Source organism: Dreissena polymorpha, chromosome 10, assembly GCF_020536995.1.
Source record: "Dreissena polymorpha isolate Duluth1 chromosome 10, UMN_Dpol_1.0, whole genome shotgun sequence".
Lineage (NCBI taxonomy): Eukaryota > Metazoa > Mollusca > Bivalvia > Myida > Dreissenidae > Dreissena > Dreissena polymorpha.
The window spans coordinates 72,739,401-72,764,146 of NC_068364.1; the positions used below are offsets into that span (position 1 = coordinate 72,739,401).

Here is a 24,746-nt window from a genome sequence, read left to right on the forward strand (position 1 = left end):
GCGTCTAGAAAAAAGGCCTTGGCAAACAGCGTAGACTCAGATGAGACGCCGCATGATGATGCGTCTCATCAGGGTCTACGCTGTTTTGCTTAAAGGAATTTCTGTAAGTTATATTCTAAATATAGAAAAAAAATACTTGACATCCCTAATTTTGGAAATAAATTGATCCAATTTAGAAGAATGGGAGAGTCCACTGGGCATAAATGTGTTACAGTGTGTCTTTTTCTTACAGACTGTTCAGCTCGGTCAACGACCAATATTACTTCAGTCGACCTACATACGCAGCGCTAATACAGCTATTGGACAATTACAATCACGTGATCGGTGACGCAGAACGCTCCAATCAGAACGAGGATCATGAAGTGACCTTATTTCTTGAGGCAATCTCAAAAACAACGGTGATGCAAAAGACGCAACAATTTCTCAAACAGCAAGGCGAGTATCTAAAAATATTTAAATATAGAAATCATGAAAATCCAGGAAGATTATCAGAAGAGAAATTCTTGTTAATATCCGCTAGTATTGTTGTGGGCAAGTGACTGTTTTGCAATGAACGGAAATTACAATACATTCAACAAACCATTCAACACAAAATTCATCAAAGCTGAGGTCAATTCTTAGGACAGTCCATTAAAAGCATAATGGCTTTAAATCGGTTGAAAGCATAACGAACCTCACACTTAGCCCAGAATTAATCACACAGGAACAAATACACATTCAAATTTATATAATATGTGACGTAGTCTAAAACAGGCCTTTAAAGTAACATGAATACTCAAAATCAACGAATATTTCGTATAATATTTTTAACCCATAATAATCAATGTTCCTTATAGCCATAGCCAAAATTTAATTGCTAGATGTGGTATGGTAGCATAGATTCAAAGAGATGCTCGTTTTTATTTTTTATGCGCCAATATATTCCATGTTAATTTCACACCACAACATTTCATTTACGAGCGGACGCGAGACTTGCTTCGGCGAGCGTCCAAAGAACGACGTATTCATGAGAACTGCGTCGTGTAAATGTCCAGATATCGAAGCCGGAAATTCATCTACATCAAAGGTGTTGAAATTAGTTATGAGTAACACGTAAGAATGTGCTATTCTACAGGCTACGTAGGCGTGTCGTTGGCGGAGTTTGACACATTGTTACGTCAGATCTGGTTCGAGTTCTACCCCCGCCATGGACAGACGCGTGACAGTTGCGGGTTCGAACACGTGTTCGTGGGCGAAACAGACACTAGTGAAGTCATAGGCTTCCATAACTGGATTCAGTTTCATCTTCAAGAGCAGAAAGGAAATCTCGATTACAGGGGCTATATCTTTTCCAAACAGGTATTTGTAAAAAAAAGATCGTAAAAGTGTAACCAACAAGCTACAGTTGATTACTTACCATGATTAAACATTTGTACGAGAAAATCATGATTCCCTGAAGACATATATTGCGACTGTGCAAATATTAAACTTCAAGAAATTAAACCGTAATGTAACAGTGAAAACCTGGTTTCGATGCTAAGTCATTTTCCTTGTTGTAATTAATATTGTGAAACAATAAAACGAACAAAGCCGAATGATTAAAAGGAAAACAATATAACGTATAATTTGTGCGTTAACAAGGTCATATATATATACAGTATATATACTATTACAAAGAGAGACAGGCCCGTACCCAGGCCATGGGCCCAGGGGCCCGGGCCCCCCCCAGCTTGCTGTCGAACTATGATTTTTTTTTAATAATCGGCCCACTGCAATTTTTTTTCTCGTGCAAGGGCCCACAGTACGCTTTCCCTCTAAACAAAAGAGCATCTATGTTTTATTGCCCCTGATAAACAAGGGGATAAACGCTCGCCAATCGAGATAAGCCTCTATGCAATGTTTTCTTATCGCCTTGTACACATCCCCGATCAGACCCCCATTGTGATCATGAATGCTTCATCTATCGATGGTTGATGTAACATGTATTTTGATACGTGCAGCGAATGGAAGCAACTGCTACAGGAGTTCGTAGACTATGGTCTGATAATTGCCGACGCAAGTTTTTTTCATTCTGTGAAAAGGCCCTAGACATGTTTGTCCCTTCTAAAAGTTTAATTGTTTTTTTAACATTTTATTGGGAATTTTTAAGTCCCAATATATACTTTTTGCATTGAGAATAGGGCCCTGAATTTGAACCGGAACAAAAACACTGACAAAGGTATTAAAACTGAGTATTTATAATTTTATAATTTTTGAAAGGAAATCACTGAAAAAGACTACGATGAGATAGTTACCATGTTTGTTTAAAAGAAAAACAGATTAATAAATTTGCCGAGCAACAGATAAAGTTTGGCAGAATTCAGTTTTTAAAATAATTGAGTACCGAGAATTGAGTAATATCAACTTATTAATGGCTCATTGGTAAAAAAATGAAAATTGAAACAACAAATCGATCTCATTATATAAGTTAACCTGATCCAGTGTAGAAAACTATTGTATAATTAAATTATCTCTTACCTTGAATTTGTTTGATAACGGTAAAATATGTTCAATTGATTATTTAAGACTTTCATTATTTCACCCAAAAATTAGGCGTTTCGCGCAATTTTTTCCTCAAAAATGGCAAGGTCTTTCCCAAAAAATCAGATTTAAAAAAACCTGTGACGTTATTGATTTGTGAAAAAAATGATGGAAGCAATTTGAGAGTTGATGTGGGTAATCGTCAGTTTCAACCTGTAAGTTTCGGAAATCTAAAGCTTTTAATATTGTTGTGAATTCACACCAATGTTTAAAGCTAAAGACTTCCGAAATGTGCTGATTTACTTGTTATTTTCCATTAATTCATATCACAAAATACGTTTTTTATAAGCATTAAAATTCACCTTGCAAAGCGCCAAATAAACAAAAGTATATATATATGGAGGGGGGACCCCTCCCAAACCCTCCCCGGTTGGGCCCCCCTGTAAAAAAATCCTGGGTACGGCCCTGAGAGAGACTACAGAGCTTGAAGCCTCCGTCTTGATTCCGCTGTCTAACGTACTACGTTGTTTCGCCAAAGACCTAAAGAATATTCTCTATGTCTTTGGTTTCGCTTAGTTGTATTGTGTATAAATGTTCTACGATATCTTTGTATGAAAGTTGGGCAATAGAAATATTTAAATTTTAAACACTAATATACAAGTTCTTTCCAAGTCATTAACCACTATTTATGTGTTGTTGTTGTTGTATTTGCAGCCGAGAACTCTGGGTACTCAATTCACGTGGCTATCCAAGACAAAGTCTCTTGGCACCTTCATGTACGGGACCAGCCCTGAGTTGGACATGGCCATGTTCACGGTGTGCTACCTGACACGGCGCAACCAGCTCTGCAGCTTCTCCGTGGACGGGCATCCCATACAGCTGAAAACCTTCGACATCACCAACGGTGGAGGCCATCACCTGGGCACCGCTTATGTTAATTAGCTCATTATAAACCGTGATACATTGAGCCCGGGGCCTAGATTCACCAACCCATTCTTAGACTTAAGAATAAAGAATATACTAGGAACCAAGAAAAATGCGTTCAGTGTTTGAATATATACATGCTACCACTGGTGATAATGTCATTCACAAAATGTTCTATAAGAATAACGATGTAGATAGAGGTGGTTAATACAACGTTTGACCAGGGATGTATAATATTATATATCCCTAGTTTGACTCAAAATTAAAGAAATTCTTGAATATTCTAATTTAAAGAATTTTCTTTATTCTTAGACTTAAGTCTAAGAATTGTTTGGTGAATACGGGCCCCAGTCTGGGAAATATGTGTTTATGTATGTGTGTGATGTGTCGTTATAGATAAGCTTGAGCGGACTTTTTGTTTATAGGAAGTGCTAAACAACTGGGCATAATGCATGTGCGTAAAGTGACGTCCTGCACAGGCTATTCAGTGACGACACTTTCCGCCTAAACTTGATTTTCGGTAAGGAGGGACTTCCTTAAAACTAAAAAAACCATAAAAGCGGAAAGTGTCGTCCCTGATTAGCCTGTGCGGACTGCACAGGCTAATCTCGGACGGCACTTTACGCACATGCATTATGCCCGGTTGTTTAGCACTTCATATAAACAAAAAGTCCGCTCAAGTTTATCTATAACGACACATCACACACATACATAAACACATATATTGTACAGGCTCATCTTAGACGACACACTTTTTGCGCATGAATTAATACATTTTTTCCTCAATTTAACTAGAAAATTTAAGTTATGGAACTATAATAAGGTTTTTGTATTCTCTTCTCTTTTATCGCACTTAACTAAAATAAAAAAGTTTCAATGCTCCAAATTGAAATTATTGTCTTTATTCGTAGTGTTACTGTGACACGCTTATTTAAATAAATAAAAATACAACACGCAAAATTAAAATTATTGGTTTAATCCATGTTGTTACCAAACTAAATGTAAATGCATTTTTCGAACCAAAGACTATAAAACTTGCTTTCAAAATCTTCGTATGGGGAAGGAAAAAAAGCATTTTGTGTTTTTACATGGGGCAATTGAGTGCTAAAAAAGCGTATAGAAACCCTTAAAGTCATTAAAAAGTTATTCCTTTTGTCACCATTGTATACCAAAAAGAATGTTGATATGTCCCCTATTTAGATGGGATCTAGATTTGCCATTGCCCGTCGTTCTCTCCCACGGTTTGTCTGTCACATGTTTATGACGCACGTTATTCAACATTATTTTTATAAGTACTGTGGATAGATGAGTTAAGCTTTATTATGTTAATTACATGTACGTATTTGACTGATCAGATTTTAACATAAGAAGTAAAGGAATAATACGAATAATCGATTTTGCCAATTGAATATATTTATGGTATCTCACAAATGGAAACTTGAAACGAGTGACATTATTTCGGATTTGTTATGTCAACTGAATACGAGTTATTGCGAATAGTTCACTGCAAAACCCCAACAGATGATCAGAGAATCCCTTAATTATGCATACATGTTGATCCCGATGAATAAATTACCGTACATATCACATGACAAACACGTTTTATTTAATTAGCACTTTAATGAACACAATATACCAGTGCGTACATAGCGACGTAAAATCAAAAAGGTTTATAATTCCATGCACTTTTTGTATACTCATCTTTATTAAATGGTAAGCATTCAGCCGAAACAATGCTATCACAAACACATTTCTAACAAAGAATTTAAAGTTAGTCCAGCATTAACGAGTCGTCCTCAGACATCGCTGTGTATCCTGCAGAATTTGGATGCTACCTCGTCCAGTTGCTTTTCTTTCCAATATTACGTTCCATAAGAAATGTTTTTATGAGAATTGCTGCACAGCCGTCCGAACCCTGGAGGGCAGAAGAAAACACGACATAAGAAACAAGAAGCCCGCTAATTAAGGGATATTAAAGGAGCCTTTTCACGTTTGGGTAAATTGACAAAATAAAAAAAAATGTTTCAGATTCGCAACTTTTCGTTGTAGTTATGATATCTACGAGGAAACAGTAAACATTTACCATGCTCTTAAATATTAATTATATGTACCTTTTGACGATGTAAAAACCAGAAAATTATAAAGCATTGCAACGCGACACGATTGAATAATCTGGAGAGTTCTGCTGTTGTCGTTATATCGTGTGATACTACAAAGATTGCTTATATAAAGTATAAAATACATCACTCATTGTATGAGCATGGATGGTCTAAGCGATAGACTTTTACTCCAGCGCTCCATGTGTCAGTGGTTCGATTATACATGTATAAAGTATAAAATACATCACTCATTGTATGAGCATGGGTGGTCTAAGCGATAGACTTTTACTCCAGGGCTCCATGTGTTGGTGGTTCGAGCCCAGGGGAGGGTTACATTTTTAATGTTATTCTTGTTTATTTTTACTGGAGCTTTTTAGATCCAATTTTACATTTATTAATATAAAGCATTTAATGACAAACTTCAATACATGCCAAAATCTGTGAAAAGGCCTCTTTAAATCGCACAAATGACTCCCAATGTTTTGATAACGGAAATAGTAGCAGCAAAAACAAAGTTGTTTCTTATACGTATAATGTAGCAGAACACACACAGTTTTTTTTATGAATGCGTTAAATTTTGGCTTTCCTTTATTTGTAAACTAGTTCCTTAAGTCATCCAAATTCACACTTAAAATATGATAATTATAACACACAAAAATGCGTTGAAATAAATATAATGTAATTTGATTTATTTCAACGCGTTTTTTTAGTTATAATTATCATCTAAGAGTCTATGTAGCTTACATTAAGTGGCCATTAAACATGATATCATATATTAAGTTACTTTAATGTTTGCATTACACAGCATTTATTACAACGTTTGAGATATTGAGTTATACATGTCCGTCAGTCGGTTTGTTGACTTTTTTTTCCCCGCAATATCAAGTAAAAGATCTGGCCCATCGTGCACATTGGAGTTTAGTTGTAACCTATTTATTTTAGCTTGAATGCATTAAAAGTACTACTACTTAATTGAAACGCTTTTGATTCCGTTTCCTGGAAATAGAACCAGTACTTGGTGTCTATGGTGAAGATCTTAAGAACAGTGAACGCTTTCACAGTGGGGATTGAACCGTGACCACCTGGTCGCTAGGCCGACACCGTATCCACTACACCACAGCAACTAAATGATTTTATTGGGATGAGAGGAAAATACCTAAGAATGTTGAGGTAATCATGTTAAATTTCAAGGTCACAGGGAATTAATAACAAAATGTTTACCATTTGATTTCAGCATGATATTTAGAGAATGCTTTGACCTGCCGTCTTGCAAATCTGTTACTTGGAAGGAAAGGAATACGCCTGTCAATTTTGAGGTCAACCGGTCAAATGTCAAGGTATCAAGGGCTTGTACCAAGAAATTCGTTTTTGCATGATATTTTAGAATGGTTTGACCTACCATCATGCAAATTTGTATGCTGGTTACTTGATATGAAAGAAGAGCACATACTGATTTTGAGGTAAGGTCAAACATAAAGGTCACTGGGACCCTTAAGAAACCCAAAGAAAGACCAATGATTTGAAGATCAAAAGATCAAAGTTCAGGTCACAGGGGCATGTTGAATTTAAATATCCCTTACCAATTGAACAGACTGACACTTTGATGCATTAAGGGCTTGGATACAACTGTTTTAAAAACACATCTTGCTCTCAAAAGGGCATTTTCTATGGCTTGTGATTCACAATTTTAAAGTAATGCAAAAACTAGAGCTTTGTCAAAGACATGAAGAATACCCCCACATGCTGCATTGACACAGAATATTTTGCATGTTGTCATCACAAAAAATAGCGAACACCATGCTGAATGTTTATAACGCACTAAGTGATCCCGTAACCTGGTTTTTGACCCTGCATGGCCCATGTTCAAACATGATCTACACATCATCTAGATACAACTTCTGGCAAAGTTTGGTGAAGCTCTGATGAAAACTACTTGAATTAGAGAGCAGACAACATGCTGAATGTTTAAAACTCACTATGTGACCCCGTGACCTAGTTTTTGACCCATGTTCGAACTTGGCCTAGACATCATCTATATACAACTTATGACCAAGTTTGGTGAAGATCGGATGAAAACTACTTAAATTAGAGAGCGGACACGGACCGACCACCCGACAGACAAGCTCACTCCTATATACCTCGTTTAGTAGGGGTATAATAAAGCATATATAGCAACAGTCACCTGATTTCAGATATAAATATGTCAACAGTTATCTGGTATTATCTATGTCTGACCGTCTGATTTCTAGTTTGATTGTCATTCAATTCGTCCTTTGTGAAATACGCATTTCCCTAAAACATGTAACTAATACTTCATATCTATACAAGCAATGTCCATGCGTTGATCCACATGTTTGTTCCTTGTTTGAACTCTATGGAATGAATGACTTCAAGTCAGTTAATCTGTATATGAAACAAAATCAGACCTAAGCATATTTTCAGATTTTTCTGTATATATTACACATTATAATATAACATTACATATTGATATATAAATACCCTCTGACAAATAATTTTGTAAATGGAGGCATGTCTATGATTCAACCCCAATTGTAGGTGAAAATAACTGTTTGTACCTAAATGTCCAATTAGCGTTTTTTTGGATTATCCTGAATTGAATGGAATTTTAAAGTTAAGGTAGCGCACCTCTAATGATTTCCCGCGATTTATTTAACGATCATTGCCGAACTTCAATGATCGCTTATTTCCGAGAGATGCATTTTATTTTTTTCAAACTTCGAATTTTGATATATGTTTAACTTATTCATTTTGAATACATTATTTTCACTATAAATATTGACTTTGATCCAATTATCATCTGAAAAATACGATTTCACGATTTCTTCAAAGATCGAGCGAGCCTTTTTATCTGTTTACTTATTGATATCTAATTTAAAGTTGCACTATTGTGAAGTTGTCGTGGCCGAGTGGTTAAGGCGATGGAACAGAAATCTTTTGGGATCTTCCCGCGCAGGTTCGATTCCTGCCGACATCGCATACTTTTTGCGACGCGTTTTATTTCTTTTCTAACGTAATTTGATTTATTATAGCACATAAGCTATGTTTATTGTTAAATATGTTGAAAATTGTATGCACATCCTTCAATTTTAAAATTAAAACAACGTTATGGCTAAATTGATTAATGTACTGCTGAAAATACAAATTATGCATGTTGCATTTTTATTTTTATTTCAAAAAGTAAACGGTAAATCTGTCTATTCTTTTGGTATTTTTGCTGTATATAGTGTTTCTATAAAAACTAAGTTTAAAATATAACTTAAATGATACTATTTTGAATTTTATGACACTTTGTTTTTAACCAACCCAATTTTTACGTGGCTGAAATCCCTTACATTTCATGGCGCTATTCCATAGATTAAAATTTGTAAAAAAAAAGTCTGTAAAATAATACTTATTTCATCTTGTTTAAACTTTAAACACCTTTACTGCATCTGTACACACACCAACTGCATGCCCATATTTGGAAATTTGAATGAATTATGGAACTTTTATATACCCCAGGGGTGAAAATAAACTGGACAAAAGCCGAGCATGAGGGTGGTTTTGAAACAAGAGGGCCATGATGGCCCTGAATTGCTCACCTGACTCATTAAGATCAGATGAAAACTATGACCTCTATTGTCTACACAATGTTTTTCTATGATTTGACCTAGTGACCTAGTTCCTGACTCTAGATGACCCAAATACAATCCCAATCCAGATTTCATCAAGATAAACATTCTGACCACAGTTCATAAATATTGGATGAAAACTGTGACCTCTATTGTCAACACAAGGTTTTTCTATTTATTTGACCTAGATTTTTACCCCAGATGACCCAAATACAATCCCACCCAGATTTCTGACCAAATTTCATAAAGGTTGGATGAAAACTGTGATCTCTAATGTCTACACAAGGTTTTTCTATTATTTGACCTAGTGACCTAGTTTTTGACCCCAGATGACCCAAATAAAATCCCAACCCAGATTTCATCAAGATAAACATTCTGACCAAATTTCATAAAGATTGGATGAAAACTGTGACCTCTATTGTCTACAGAAGGTTGTTCTATTATTTGACCTAGTGACCTTGTTTTTGACCCCAGATGACCCAAATACAATCCCAAACCGGATTTCATCAAGATAAACATTTTGACCAAATTTCATCAAGATTGGATGCAAACTGTGACCTCTACTGTCTACACAAACAAATTGTTGACGGACGGACGCACGGAAACACGCAGGCACGCACAACGGACGCCGGACATCACACGATCACATAAGCTCACCGTGTCACTTCATGACAGGTGACCTAAATATATGTGTCGGAGATAAACATGAACAGTTGTGGTTAAAATCCCATAGAAACAAGGGCTGTTTGTAAAACATGCATGCCCCCCTATATAGCAGCCATTGTGTCACTGTGAATGGTGGTGGTGGTGGTGGTGGTGGTGGTGTAGTAGTAGTAGTAGTAGTAGTAGTAGTAGTAGTAGTAGTAGTAGTAGTAGTAGTAGTAGTAGTAGTAGTAGTAGTAGTAGTAGTAGTAGTAGTAGTAGTAGTAGTGGTAGTAGTAGAAGTAGTAGTAGTAGTAGTAGTATAGTAGTAGAAGTAGTAGTAGTAGTAGTAGTAGTAGTAGTAGTAGTAGTAGTAGTAGTAGTAGTAGCAGTAGCAGTAGCAGTAGCAGAAGCAGTAGCAGCATTACAAGACCAATACTTAAGAATGATCAAATGGGAAAAGGAAACCTAGCACTGGCAGTAAATATGGGGCTCATTTACAGGTAAGATTTGGAATCTCTGCTGTAAAATGAGATTTTGAATGAATTAAAGGGAGGCAAATCTGTAATAAAAAGAACATGCATAAACCGTAGTTGTTTCCCTTGTTTGAACCATGCTAAATCCATACAAGTTTGGAAAGAATTGGATGAAAAATTTGGACTTTATTGCATAAACACCATTTTCTCAATTCAAGGGGAGGTAATTCTGTACTTCATGGACCAATAATGCTCAATTTTTTAGGGTTCGTGTCCTCATTGATATAAAGACACTGTGCAAATTTGGAAAGGATCGGACAAAAAATGTGGAAGATTTTTGAAAGTTTTCACAAAGTAGGCAAAAACGAATAAACATGCAAAGTTCAACGAGCTCCTGCGGCCATGTTTTTTGACGAATCAAATTTCTTTGAACAACTTTTTCAGGGGAGCCTTCAAAGATCATCCCTGTTAAATTTTTTGAAAATCTGATGAGCGGTTTCTGACAAGAAGATTTTTTAAGGTTTTTACCATATATGGTCATGGCGGCCATCTTGGTTATGTGATCAATTTTTTTTAACAATTCTTTTGTCCCATGACCAAGGGATGCTCCACATGAAATTTGGTTGAAATTGGCTCAATGGTTTAGTAGAAGAAGATGTTAACAAATTGTTTACAGACAGACGGACAGACGCCGGACGGTGAGTGATCACAATAGCTCACCCCGAGCTATCGCTCAGGTGAGCTAAAAATCGGTATATTTTTTTTTTAAGCATGGAAAGCCTACCTACAAATTTGCACGTAGTTCAGTGAAATGATGCTGATTAGGAAAATAATTAATTAAATTATATTTGGATTTGTGCCCATTAGAGGTGCGCTACCTTAAAAGAGCACCAGGATGCAAGACTACCGGTACATAATTTTAATCTCCAAGTGTCATCTTTTATGAGATTATTTATGAAGTATCATTTTAACAGAAGTAGTGGTAAATAAAGTTCTGGATGCCAATACCATGTATTGAAATTGAAAAGAAATAGATCGCATTTAAAGGAATTGTGTTCATATTACTGGCAATTAATTAATACAATTCAGAGGCGGCTCAAACTTTGCCAATTGTTATTATATTATCTTTACATACATAAAGAAGTTTTTTTGTTTTTTTAAAACCCAGAAACTCTCAAATTAATATGCAAGACAGCCAGTCTTTATCAAGTATACACTGCCCCCAACCCACCTTCCATAACAACTTTGTTGTGGTGGGGATATAATAAAAAAACTACAAACTTTTCAAAGAGAACCGTGTCTGTGGTACTGAGTAACTTCTGCAGCAGAGTTTGTACACCCATCTCACTTAGTTTAGCCTGTCTTGCACAGGCACCTGAAATATATTTTTTAGATTATACACAGCGTAATGTCTATGTGCACTTAATGCATTTTGATATCTGCATCATATACCTTTAAACAAATTACTAGGCCATCCTCAAACACATATTTGTTTGTGAGCACGCAATTCCCAGCAGGACATGTAAGTAAGTAGGTAATGGTAGGCAAGTATACATATTTTATTGATTTGTTTTACAAGTAGATCTATTGTTTGATGAATGCAGTAAAAGACTGTTTTCAATCGAACACATTCATATACTTTATAATTAACTTTTACAATTTTAAAAGCAATTACAAGAGGGAAGAGCTATCCTTGATAGCTGGTTGAAGAGAAGCTATGAATGAAATAGAAGAATTGTCCTTCATAGCTGGTTGAAGAGAAAATATGTATTAAATAGTGAGCTGTCCTTCATAGCTGGTTGAAGAGAAGCTATGAATGAAATAGAAGAATTGTCCTTCATAGCTGGTTGAAGAGAAACTATGTATGAAATAGTGAGCTGTCCTTCATAGCTGGTTGAAGAGAAGCTATGAATGAAATAGAAGAATTGTCCTTCATAGCTGGTTGAAGAGAAAATATGTATGAAATAGTGAGCTGTCCTTCATAGCTGGTTGAAGAGAAGCTATGTATGAAATAGAAGAATTGTCCTTCATAGCTGGTTGAAGAGAAACCATGTATGAAATAGTGAGTTGTCCTTGATAGCTGGTTGAAGAGAAACTATATGAAATAGTGAGTTGTCCTTCATAGCTGGTTGAAGAGAAGCTATGTTTGAAATAGAAGAATTGTCCTTCATAGCTGGTTGAAGAGAAACTATGTATGAAATAGCAGAATTGTCCTTGATAGCTGGTTGAAGAGAAACGATGTATGAAATAGAAGAATTGTCCTTCATAGCTGGTTGAAGAGAAACTATGTATGAAATAGTGAGTTGTCCTTGATAGCTGGTTGAAGAGAAACTATTTATGAAATAGTGAGTTGTCCTTCATAGCTGGTTGAAGAGAAGCTATGTATGAAATAGAAGAATTGTCCTTCATAGCTGGTTGAAGAGAAACTATGTATTAAATAGTGAGTTGCCCTTGGTAGCTGGTTGAAGAGAAACTATGTATGAAATAGTGAGTTGTCCTTCATAGCTGGTTGAAGAGAAACTATGTATGAAATAGTGAGTTGTCCTTCATAACTGGTTGAAGAGAAACTATGTATGAAATAGTGAGTTGTCATTGGTAGCTGGTTGAAGAGAAACTATTTATGAAATAGTGAGCTGTCCTTCATAGCTGGTTGAAGAGAAACTATGTATGAAATAGCAGAATTGTCCTTCATAGCTGGTTGAAGAGAAGCTATGTATGAAATAGAAGAATTGTCCTTCATAGCTGGTTGAAGAGAAACCATGTATGAAATAGTGAGTTGTCCTTGATAGCTGGTTGAAGAGAAACTATATGAAATAGTGAGTTGTCCTTCATAGCTGGTTGAAGAGAAGCTATGTATGAAATAGAAGAATTGTCCTTCATAGCTGGTTGAAGAGAAACTATGTATGAAATAGCAGAATTGTCCTTCATAGCTGGTTGAAGAGAAACTATGTATGAAATAGTGAATTGTCCTTGATAGCTGGTTGAAGAGAAACGATGTATGAAATAGAAGAATTGTCCTTCATAGCTGGTTGAAGAGAAACTATGTATGAAATAGTGAGTTGTCCTTGATAGCTGGTTGAAGAGAAACTATTTATGAAATAGTGAGTTGTCCTTCATAGCTGGTTGAAGAGAAACTATGTATGAAATAGCAGAATTGTCCTTCATAGCTGGTTGAAGAGAAACTATGTATGAAATAGTGAGTTGTCCTTGATAGCTGGTTGAAGAGAAACGATGTATGAAATAGAAGAATTGTCCTTCATAGCTGGTTGAAGAGAAACTATGTATGAAATAGTGAGTTGTCCTTGATAGCTGGTTGAAGAGAAACTATTTATGAAATAGTGAGTTGTCCTTCATAGCTGGTTGAAGAGAAGCTATGTATGAAATAGAAGAATTGTCCTTCATAGCTGGTTGAAGAGAAACTATGTATTAAATAGTGAGTTGCCCTTGGTAGCTGGTTGAAGAGAAACTATGTATGAAATAGTGAGTTGTCCTTCATAGCTGGTTGAAGAGAAACTATGTATGAAATAGTGAGTTGTCCTTCATAACTGGTTGAAGAGAAACTATGTATGAAATAGTGAGTTGTCATTGGTAGCTGGTTGAAGAGAAACTATTTATGAAATAGTGAGCTGTCCTTCATAGCTGGTTGAAGAGAAACTATGTATGAAATAGCAGAATTGTCCTTCATAGCTGGTTGAAGAGAAACTATGTATGAAATAGCAGAATTGTCCTTCATAGCTGGTTGAAGAGAAACTATGTATTAAATGGTGTGTTGCCAAAATGCAAATCATGAGTGTTCACACAAGACTGTCTTTTTTGTGAACTAAGCACAAAAAAATTCTATTCAATAGCAAAAACAAATGTGGTAGAGGCAATTTTATTTGGCCAGCCAGTCAAGTTATCCCAAAACAAAAGGTTTGACTGTCCAAAATACGAGATCCCTCGTAAATACTGTATTAAGATATCGTATGTTTTTATATATAACAGCCATAAACAAAATGCAAACAGTTCAAAATAATATAAATATAATTTTTATACAAACCTTATTAAAATGTTTGCCATAATTGTAACCATTATGACAAACATCTAAACAACTTGACAAGATTTTTTCTGCAGCCATGTTAACAAAACTTTTCATTGAGATTAAAAATCTATTTTACTTGACAATGAAAAATTGATTTTTAGTGATATCAATGTCTCTTTTGGTTGAACTAAAAGATTATCTGAATGATGACGATTCAATATGGTAAAAAATTGTTGTCTTTTTTTTACATTGACTTTCATATCTGTCATTGATTTTGTTTGTGAAAATCAATGTTAAAAAAAAGAAAAACAGTGTGAAGTGCAATTGAATTTAAATCTCTGTTTTTGTTGTGGCCATATAAATGAATGATAATTGGAATGAAACATCACCATCTTCGCCACTCCAGATCAGGTTTGATATGCATGCAACAGCTGCTATCTGTAGACTCACGTCCGGCTGATATTGCTGTAGAGAAAAAGGACAACTGACACATAAATAATTTTCATATTTAAAATGTCATTTTACATCATAGTTAAATGATCTGTTTAAACATAAACATCAACAAGCTATCAAACATCAGTTTACAAAGCAAAGACCATCAAATAAAATTACTCCTGGGAAAAAATCAAATCCGTTTACACCGAAGAGAAAATCAAGTAAGTATACACAAAAAGGTCATTATGTCAGTTTAAACAGCAAAGACCATCAAATCAATTTATGCACTTAAGATCATAATGTCCATTTCAACAGCAGACATCATCAATTCACTGAACACAGCAAAGAAAATCAAAACACTTTACACTGACAAGACCATCAAATCAGTTTAGAGAGCGAAAACCATCAATTACACAGAAATGTCCATCAAATTAGTTTTACGGATATAAATTTATCAAATCATTTTAAAACTCGGCTGAGAGCATTGTATTAATCAATTAACCCTTTGAACGCTGGAACCGGATTTTGAAGGCCTTTGCAAACAGTTTGGATCCAGATGAGACGCCACAGAATGTGGCGTCTCATCAGGATCCAAACTGTTTGCTATTCTGATAATATTCTTTGAAAAAAAAAACAAGAAAATGCTAATTTTAGAAATTCAGCAAACGACTTTTTAGCAGATGATAAATTTCCCAGCATGCAAAGGGTTAACAGAGAAGAGCCATATCTTATCATCTTATGACTATCAAAACATGATTTAACTTATGTTAAGGGTTTTTAATGCATGTGGGTAAAGTGTTGTCCCAGATTAGCCTGTGCAATCCACACAGGCTTATCAGGGATAAAACTTTCCACCTTAACTTGATATTCATCAAGAAGAGTCTTCCATGGAAATTCCATAAAATAAAAGCAAAGCCGATAGTGTCGATCCATGATAAGCCTGTGCAGACTGCACAGGCTAATCTGGGACGACACTTTTTGCACATGAATTTAACCCCCATTTCGCAGAGCAAGACCCACATCAAACAATTACAAATCTCATAATCACTGTATTACTGTAGCAGGTACCTACCATATAGTTCATGAGCTTCTTTAGCATGTCTTCATTCCCCATGATCAGATCTTTAGCTTTGTCACCGTCCGCAACATTTGCCAGTATGCACAGTGTCTACAAAACAACAAACCATGTCATGTATTGTAAACTGGCCATACATTTATACGAAATGAAAGATTGTGCAGGCATAATATTCAATTTCACATTTGCCATGTAATTTTTTTTTATCTTCAAACTTTTTATAAATGCGTTAATCTATTACAAAAATGCAAATGCTTTTGTCTGTAATAACCATTTGTTGTCGTGTATCTATATGTATTAACTTCTTGAATACAGTGCAGTCCAGTATCCACCTATGTGTAATGCTCAGGATGGTTTCTTATGACACATGTCAGGTACTCCCATTACAAGACTGATAAGTTTTATTTATCTAACTCCCTCTCACCTGTTTCTTAACCTGTATAGGATCCACTACCTATTCATTCACCTGTATTGGATCCAATCACCTGTATTGGATCCACTCACCTGTTCCTTCACCTGTATTGGATCCAATCACCTGTTTTGATCTACACACCTGTCCCTTATCTTGTATTGGATCCTATCACCTGTTCCTTCACCTGTATTGACACTCATCTGTTCCTTCACCTGTCTTGGATCCACTCACCTGTAATGGACCCACTCCTTCACCTGTATTGGACATTTCACCTGTTTCTGCACCTGTATTGGATCCACTCGCCTGTTCTTTCACCTGTATTGAATCCACTCACCTGTATTTGATCCACACACAAGTTCACTAACTTGTATTAGATCAACTCACCTGTTCCTTCGTCTATATTGGATCCACTCACCTGTTCCTTCACCTGTATTTGATCCACTCACCTGTTCCTTCACATGTATTGGTACTCACCTGTTCCTTCACATGCATTGGATCTACTCACCTGTTCCTTCACCTGTACTGGATTACTCACCTGTTCCTTCACCTGTATCGGATGCTCTCCCTCCAGAATGAACACAACTGCCTGCATGATCTGGTTACCATACATTCCCATTATATGGTCAATATGCTGAAAATGAAAACTAAATCTTTTGAACTGTGTTTGTACTAAATTTAGAGATAAAACATTCAGATATCAGACATTTTTGTTTGTTTTGTTATGTTTTTCAGAGTTTTCAAGAGCATTTTAGTCATTGCAGTTTACCAGCTCACACTTTTCTGGTTTACCTGTTTACCACTGCTAAGTGCTCATACTTAAGTCAGTAACCGACAACTGCTCCTCTTGAATCAGATGTTAGGGGCTAATAGCCCTAAAATGGATTTCATGAGCATTCACAACACAAGTTATGTGGCCAGGGATATGTCATGAAACCCTAGAAGCTTGTAACCGATATTCATTGCTTATTAATACACCTATGAAGATAGGTCTCGTAAAAAGTCTAAATATTTGACAAGTTTTTATGATATAAGATTGCACAATAGACCAAGCGTCTTTGTGACACGGATTCTTTCAAGGTCACATAAAAACCTGAAGAGTTGTTCTGATTAATATCCAGGTGGCAGTGTTGTAGTGAATATGGTGTCAGGAGGTCACGATTTTGATCCCTATTGTGGGAGCGTTCTTTAGATCTCCCTCAAAGACACCAAGTACTGGTTCTAGGCCCAGGAAACGAGAGCGTTTTGAATAGGAAGTAAGTTCTTTAAATGCAATATAGCTAAAATATAAAAGTTTAAACTTAACTAAATAACCTAATATAAGTAAAATCTCATAAAAAGAAGGCCGTAATGGGGCCTCTAGAGCATTAACCATCTAAATGTTGAAGACGCACGCCACAGGACACCCTATGCCGCCCAAAGGGAGATCACCTTCTGATGAGTAAACAAGAGATGTGTTTGTCAGAAACACAATGCCCCCTATTGCGCCGCTTTGAAATAAAAGTTCAATATATAATTTGGCAGGTTTAGAAATTATCTCCCTTTTAAAGCTTATTACTTCCCTTGGATTGTATTTTTTGACTTTTGACCTTGAAGGATGACCTTGACCTTTCACAACTCAAAATGTGCAGCTTCATGAGATACACATGCATGCCAAATATCAAGTTGCTAATATTGCAAATGTTAAGGTCCATGTTAAATTTTTCGGACGGACGCACAGACTGACAGACGGACTGACGGACAGGTCAACTGCTATATGCCACCCTACCGGGGGCATTAAAAGTCTTAACAATTTACCAATTTGTTTGACAGAAGATTGCGCAATAGACCAAGCGTCTTCATGACAATGTTAGCATCAGGGTCGGATAACAGTCTGAAGAGGCGTTCTGTACCAATGGATTCCACCACTTTTGTTTTCACCTTCTGTTCAACTTGAAAGGTCAGATTCTGAAAGCAGTTGGTAAATATAAATATGCATGAATGGTTTACATATCTTTTTGTGACACAGTTTTTTTTAAACCAAGTTGCCATGGCTGTAATTCAAAATAATGTTAAGTTTCATTGAGTATAAAAACAGACTTGTTTTATTTTTATATACATGTCCAACACAACAATGGGAATGCCCTTCTTTAAAATAACAACCTTACTTACCCTGTTCATATCACTGTACTTACCCTGTTCATATCACTGCACAGTTATTTTGACATCAGGGAATGTGAAGACTTCATTATGATACAAATATGTAATAAACGAGTTATTATATAGACTTGATCCTGCCTCTACATAAATATAAGTTCACACCTATTTATTTTATCTCAACTTCATCAAAAGCTTTGGGCATATAGTTTGTTTCCTGGAAAGAACCAGTACCTGGCATCTTTTAGAAAATCCATATTAATGACATTACTATTACCTTAATAGATAAAGGGATGAGTACATATATAACTGTGGAAAACAACAAACACGTTTAACAAATTAATCCAAACAATTAATGAAACTAATCATTTCTAGGCTTGACCATCTAGCAAAACACGCAATGACTATTAACATTTTGAAACTCAATTGTAGTGTTTATGTTCAACATTAAATCATTTAGACTCAGTGCTCATATCTCATTCTGACACATATTCCCTAAGGTTAGTATTGTGCTAATTGCAACAAGGATTTTAAATGTTTACAAGTTGATATAATTATCTTCATTTAAATTGGGGGTTTCATAGTCAAGACATGCAATTTTCCATTTGGAAACGCCCAAAGATATCACAATTTCGCAATTTTATCATCAACCCATCAAACTTACAATAAATCCCAACAAACTTACCATCAATCCCATCAAATGTACCATCAATTACATCAAACTTACCATCAATCCCATCAAAATACCATCAAAACTATCAAACTCACCATCAATCCTATCAAACTCACCATCAATTCTATCAAACTCACCATCAATTCCATTAGACTTACCATCAATCCCATCAAACTTACTATATATCCCATCAAACTTACAATCAATCCCATCAAAATTTCCATCAATCTTCAGACCCATTAAACCTACAACCAATCCCATCAAACTTACCATCAAACTAACCATCAATCCCATCAAACCTACCATTAATCCCATCAAACCTACCTTCACTCTCATTACACTTACCATCAATATCCAGACGGCATTACCAGCAATCCCATTAATCAAATCAAACTTACCATCAATTCCCAGATGCTGTAACCATCAATCTCATTAAACTTACCATTAATCCCCAGATGCCATTAAGCCTAAGATTGGGTTCAGGTCGTGCTGCCAAGTTTACCAGGACAGAAATAGCTCCACAGTCCAAAATGCACTGTAAACATAGAAACCAGAGGATACATGGGAAAGCACCATTTACAAAATCTGAAGAAGCGTCATACCTTTTTCAGATTCAAACATGGAAAAAACAAACAAGATTGCCAACTAGTCACAAAATATGCCTGTTTAAAGGTCTGGATTTTATAGATCTACTTTGATGATTAAATAATAAATATATAATATATTTATATAATAAATAATACAATTAAATGAATAAAACTATTTGAGTAAGAGAGCTGGCAATTGAATTTAGCAAATTTCAGATTTATCAAGATTTTAAGCCCATAAACAGTTTGACCAAGTGTGATGATGATGAAAACTAGCTGAGCTAAAGGGCAAACAAGTTCAATTTGAAGGGCAATAATTCAAAAGTGTATTGTGCAATCTAGCTGTTTATTATACTTTGCCAAGATTATATGCCCATAAAAATCGTCAACAAGTTTCATGACGAAAAGATTTAAACTTTTTTAGTCAGAGAGAAGACAAGGTTATTCAAGGGCCATAATTCAGTAGTTCTTCAAGCCATGATGCTTGTTATTGAACTTGCTTGATGTATCGTGCCCACAAACAATATCACTAAGTTCCTTGATGATCGGATTAAAACTGTTGTTGTTTGGGCGACGTTTGCCTTGGGCATTCTTGTTATACAACCTGTTTTGTTTTTATACAAATGATTGTATACAAAGTTTTTAATAGAGATATAGGTAATCACATAAGAAGAATGACTGAATTATATAAGTAAACAGTCACTCATTTTGCGTGCATAAAAAGGGAACAACTGCAATTACAAATCATTTTTGTCCATAATGGCACTCATCGTTGATCTTAAAAATGGTAAAAAAAACTTGTGCATTACTGAACTTTGCATTAAAGTTAAATATTCGTCCACAATTTACTGCAAAAAATTGTCGATCTAGAAAATCTGTTTTAATAAATTTTATTGCTTTGATATAAACAAATATAGCTTTGAATAAGAGAGTATGGTGCAAAGTTTTCCTTGTATGGCAAAATCATCAATATACAAAACAAAACAGAAATTGAAAGAAAAATATTATAAAAAGAAAATGCACAGGAATGGAATTGTCGCGTCAAATGATATTAAAAAACCTACATATTAATAATTTGATCAAATGAAAGTGAATAGTAGATTATCATTAAAATATAGAGGATATTTGTTGGATTCGGTGGATTATCGATTTTAATACACGAATGATCATAGAAAATATATTTTTTCTATGATCACGAGTGAATTAAAATCGATAATCCACCGAATCAAACAAATTTTCTTTTTATTTTATGCCTTTTTTCACAGTTTATATACATTGTTAAAGAGTTTACTAAAGAATTTCGCTGGGATAATGACGTCATTTCGTCAAAAAAATGACGTCATTTCACAGTAAACAGTGAAAATTATTGATAATTTTCACTGATAATTCTCACTGTTTGAAACAGTGAAATTATCAGTTTTAATTCACTGATATTTCTCTATAAACCACCGGAAAGCATAAAATAAATACTAGTTATCACTAAGCAGAATTTCAATGCAAACATGGAATCCAATGCTTAAGACAAATGATGACTTTAATGCTAATGTTAAGATATCAAATGAGAAGTTCATTGAATATAACAAACTCTGCAAGAACATGAAAAACTGTACCAAGAACCACATCTTGCAAAAATGGGTCTTACACCCGGGGCGGGCAGTGTATCTCCAAACCAGCCTGCGCATAAGTGCAGTCTGGTCGGAGGTACCCTGTCTGCAACAAAGTCCCTCAGGGTCTCTAAGTCTCATTAACAGACAGAGTAGAAATGCTAGCCACATAGGGCACAAATCGCATTTTTGTATGACCCAGCTACCCACCTCTTTGCTGGGGGAGAACTCCAGAAGCAAGTTACATAGGGTGGAAGATGCAACCGGAAGCAATTCTTCAGGACCCTCTTGGATTATCTGAAATTTGCAATAAAAGTCATCTCAAGACTGGAATTAATAAGGGCAAAATTCACTGCCAGATAGGGCACTTTTTATTTTCATGGGATTTTATTAATTAATTTATAGGTGGATAAAAAGTAAAGCCGTGTATGAGAAATGCTGTCTTACTTATATTTTAAGGTAGGTATTTTCTTGTATCAGCGTTAGAAAAAGATAAAATATCTCTAAGAAATTTATTGAAAAAGTTACATCCTCATGTCTGCAGATTTGGATACTAACAATAAGAAGGAGAAATAGAGAATAATAGGTAAAGGCTCGTGCTTTTTGTTTTCTACTACTCGCATGATAAACCTGATCTATAATCAACACGAATCTATTATTCTATTTATCCCACTTTTTATTTTGTAAACCTTTTTATTTAAACAAAATTAGTTTGACTGGATAATTTTGCTGGATTTTATGACATCATTTCGTCGAAATATTGACGTCATTGCCTGCCATTGATTATAGATGATATTTAATCAATGGGGCTTTAATCAACAGAATTCGCTGTAAAAGTGGGATAAATGAATAATCAGTTTCAATTTATTGTCCGTAATAGTTATTTAGAATGCTCAGACGAACCAAATATGCTACGTTGTTAGTCCAAACAAGTGCAGAAAATCACAAAAAAACATTTTTATTACGAAAGTGTATCCTTTTGAATTGCAAACATTTCCTCACCTTCATCAGTGGTTTCCAGACGCCATGGTCCTGTATTGTGGTACGCAGCAACTGAACAGAGCGGGACAGACTGTGCAGGCAGCGAATGGCAGCAGCAGCCACCTTCATGTTGCCACTGTTTAACCCCACCACCACATACTCCATTAGATGCTCTGTCTCTATCACCTGTGGAAATCAAAATAGCATCCCATGTGTGAGCAACTATAGCATCCCATGTGTGAACAACTATAGCATTACATGCATTAATACCAATCATCTAATGTGAACATAACGATTAATATAAATAAATAATATCAATATCACCTGTCTTAAAACAACTAGCATCTCATGTGTAAATACCAATAGCATCTCACGAGTGAATACCAATAGCATATCATGTGTACATATTGCATCCCACATGTAAATACCAATAGTATTTCATGTGAAAATGCTTATATCATCAAAAGTTTGAATACCAGTAGCATCCAATATGTAAATACCAGTAGCATCCTTTTTGTAAATATCAATAGAATCACATGTGTAAAATACCAATACCATATTATGTGTAAATACTAATGACATCAACTGTGTAAATGCCAATAGCATCAAATGTGTAAATAGCTATAGGATGACATATATAAACACCAAAATAAACTCTTGTGTTAACACCAATAGCATTATGTATGTAAACACCAATAGCATCATGTATGTGAACACCAATAGCATTACCAGTACATGTGTTTACACAAATAGCATCTCATGTGTAAACACCAATAGCATCCCATGTGTAAACACCAATAGCCTCATATGTGTAAACACCAATAGCATCACATACCGGTATGTAAACACCAATAGCATCTCATGTGTAGATAAAAAAATATATAAATAAATACCAATTGCACCAACTGTCTTAACACCAATAGCATCTCATGTGTAAACACCAATAGCATTCCATGTGTAAATACCAATAGCATTCCATGTGTAAACACCAATAGCATTCCATGTGTTAACACCAATAGCATCTCATGTGTTAACACCATTGGCATTCCATGTGTAAACACCAATAGCATCTCATGTGTAAACACCAATAGCATCCCATGTGTTTACACCAACAGCATTCCATGTGTAAACACCAATAGCATCCCGTGTGTTTACACGAATAGCCTCATACGTGTAAACACCAATAGCATCCCATGTGTAAACACCAATAGCATCTCATGTGTAAACACCAATAGCATCCCATGTGTTTACACCAACAGCATTCCATGTGTAAACACCAATAGCATCCCGTGTGTTTACACGAATAGCCTCATACGTGTAAACATCAATAGCATCCCATGTGTAAACACCAATAGCAGTCCATGTGTAAACACCAATAGCGTCTCATGTGTAAACACCAATAGCATCCCATGTGTAAACACCAATAGCATCCCATGTGTAAACACCAATAGCATCCCATGTGTTTACACCAATAGCCTCATATGTGTTAACACCAATAGCATCATGTATGCAAACACCAATAGCATCACATGTGTAAACACCAATAGCATGCCAGGTGTAAACACAAATAGCATCTCATATGTAAACTCCATTATCATCTCATGTGTAAATAAAATAAATATAAATAATATCAATTGCACCAACTGTCTTAACACCAACTGTTATAACACCAACTGTATTAACACCAACTGTATTAACACCAACTGTAATAACATGTGTTAATAGCATCTCATGCTCATGTGTAAATACAAAAAGCAATACACAATATTTTAAATATCAATAGCATCCCACTTGCAAATACCAGAAGCATAAAATGTGTTATTACCAACAGCATCGCATGTACACATTCATTTATCATCACTAATATTAAAACCAATAAAAAAAACATGTGTTAAAAGTAGTAAAATTACATCAGTATACATCAATAGCATCGCTCATTAAAAGCATCACATGTTTCAAACCAGTAGTTCCACGTGTCTAAATGCCAATAGTGCCTCATGTGTAAACACAAAAACAATCTAATGGATAAATGCCAATAGCATCACATGTTTAAATACCAAAAGCATCAAATATGCACATAGCAAAAGCATCATTTTTGTAAACAACCACAACCTATGTAAATGCATCATCATTCATCATCATTATCATCATCATGATTTCCAAGAACATCATCATCAATTAAACAACAATTTCGAGAAGTTCTGTATTTTCGCAGATTGGGCATATCAAATACATTGTTATTAGCAAGAACATTATTACCATCAAAAAAGGCTTTACATTACATTTAATATTTAATTGATGTTCAAAATAAGAAATGATGGTTTGCTTCTTAACCCTTGGGACTTCGGATAAAACAATAAATGTGCAAACCATTGCATCAATGGGACATTTATTTTAGTTTAAACCTATTTATTTTAGCTTGATTGCATTTGTAGAACTTACTACTTATTTGAAATGCTCTCGAGTGTGTTTCCTGGGCCTAGAACTAGTACTTGGTGTTTTTAGGAGAGATCTAAAAAACGCTCCCACAGTGGTGATTGTACCCGTGTCCTC

General features: G+C 35.2%; 2 protein-coding genes across 2 annotated transcripts in view; one reads left to right on the forward strand and one right to left on the reverse strand.

Annotated features, from left to right (window-relative positions):
* Nucleotides 1-4,309, forward strand: part of LOC127846970 (uridylate-specific endoribonuclease D-like) — a 5,328-nt gene extending 1,019 nt beyond the window's left edge. The window contains exons 3-5 of the mRNA XM_052378444.1: nt 233-435; nt 1,115-1,338; nt 3,214-4,309. Of these exons, the coding sequence (XP_052234404.1) occupies nt 233-435; nt 1,115-1,338; nt 3,214-3,441 (655 nt within the window). The 3' untranslated portion in view covers nt 3,442-4,309. The remainder of the gene's footprint in view (nt 1-232; nt 436-1,114; nt 1,339-3,213) is intronic.
* A 714-nt stretch (nt 4,310-5,023) lies between these two features.
* The window catches only part of LOC127846969 (armadillo repeat-containing protein 8-like), a 43,060-nt gene continuing 23,337 nt past the window's right edge, over nt 5,024-24,746 (reverse strand). Inside the window, exons 11-19 of the mRNA XM_052378443.1 lie at nt 22,215-22,379; nt 21,423-21,509; nt 19,464-19,556; nt 18,010-18,159; nt 16,751-16,846; nt 15,801-15,896; nt 14,683-14,758; nt 11,554-11,647; nt 5,024-5,338 (exon numbers count right to left, since the gene is read on the reverse strand). Coding sequence (XP_052234403.1) covers nt 5,308-5,338; nt 11,554-11,647; nt 14,683-14,758; nt 15,801-15,896; nt 16,751-16,846; nt 18,010-18,159; nt 19,464-19,556; nt 21,423-21,509; nt 22,215-22,379 — 888 coding nt within the window. The 3' untranslated portion in view covers nt 5,024-5,307. The remainder of the gene's footprint in view (nt 5,339-11,553; nt 11,648-14,682; nt 14,759-15,800; nt 15,897-16,750; nt 16,847-18,009; nt 18,160-19,463; nt 19,557-21,422; nt 21,510-22,214; nt 22,380-24,746) is intronic.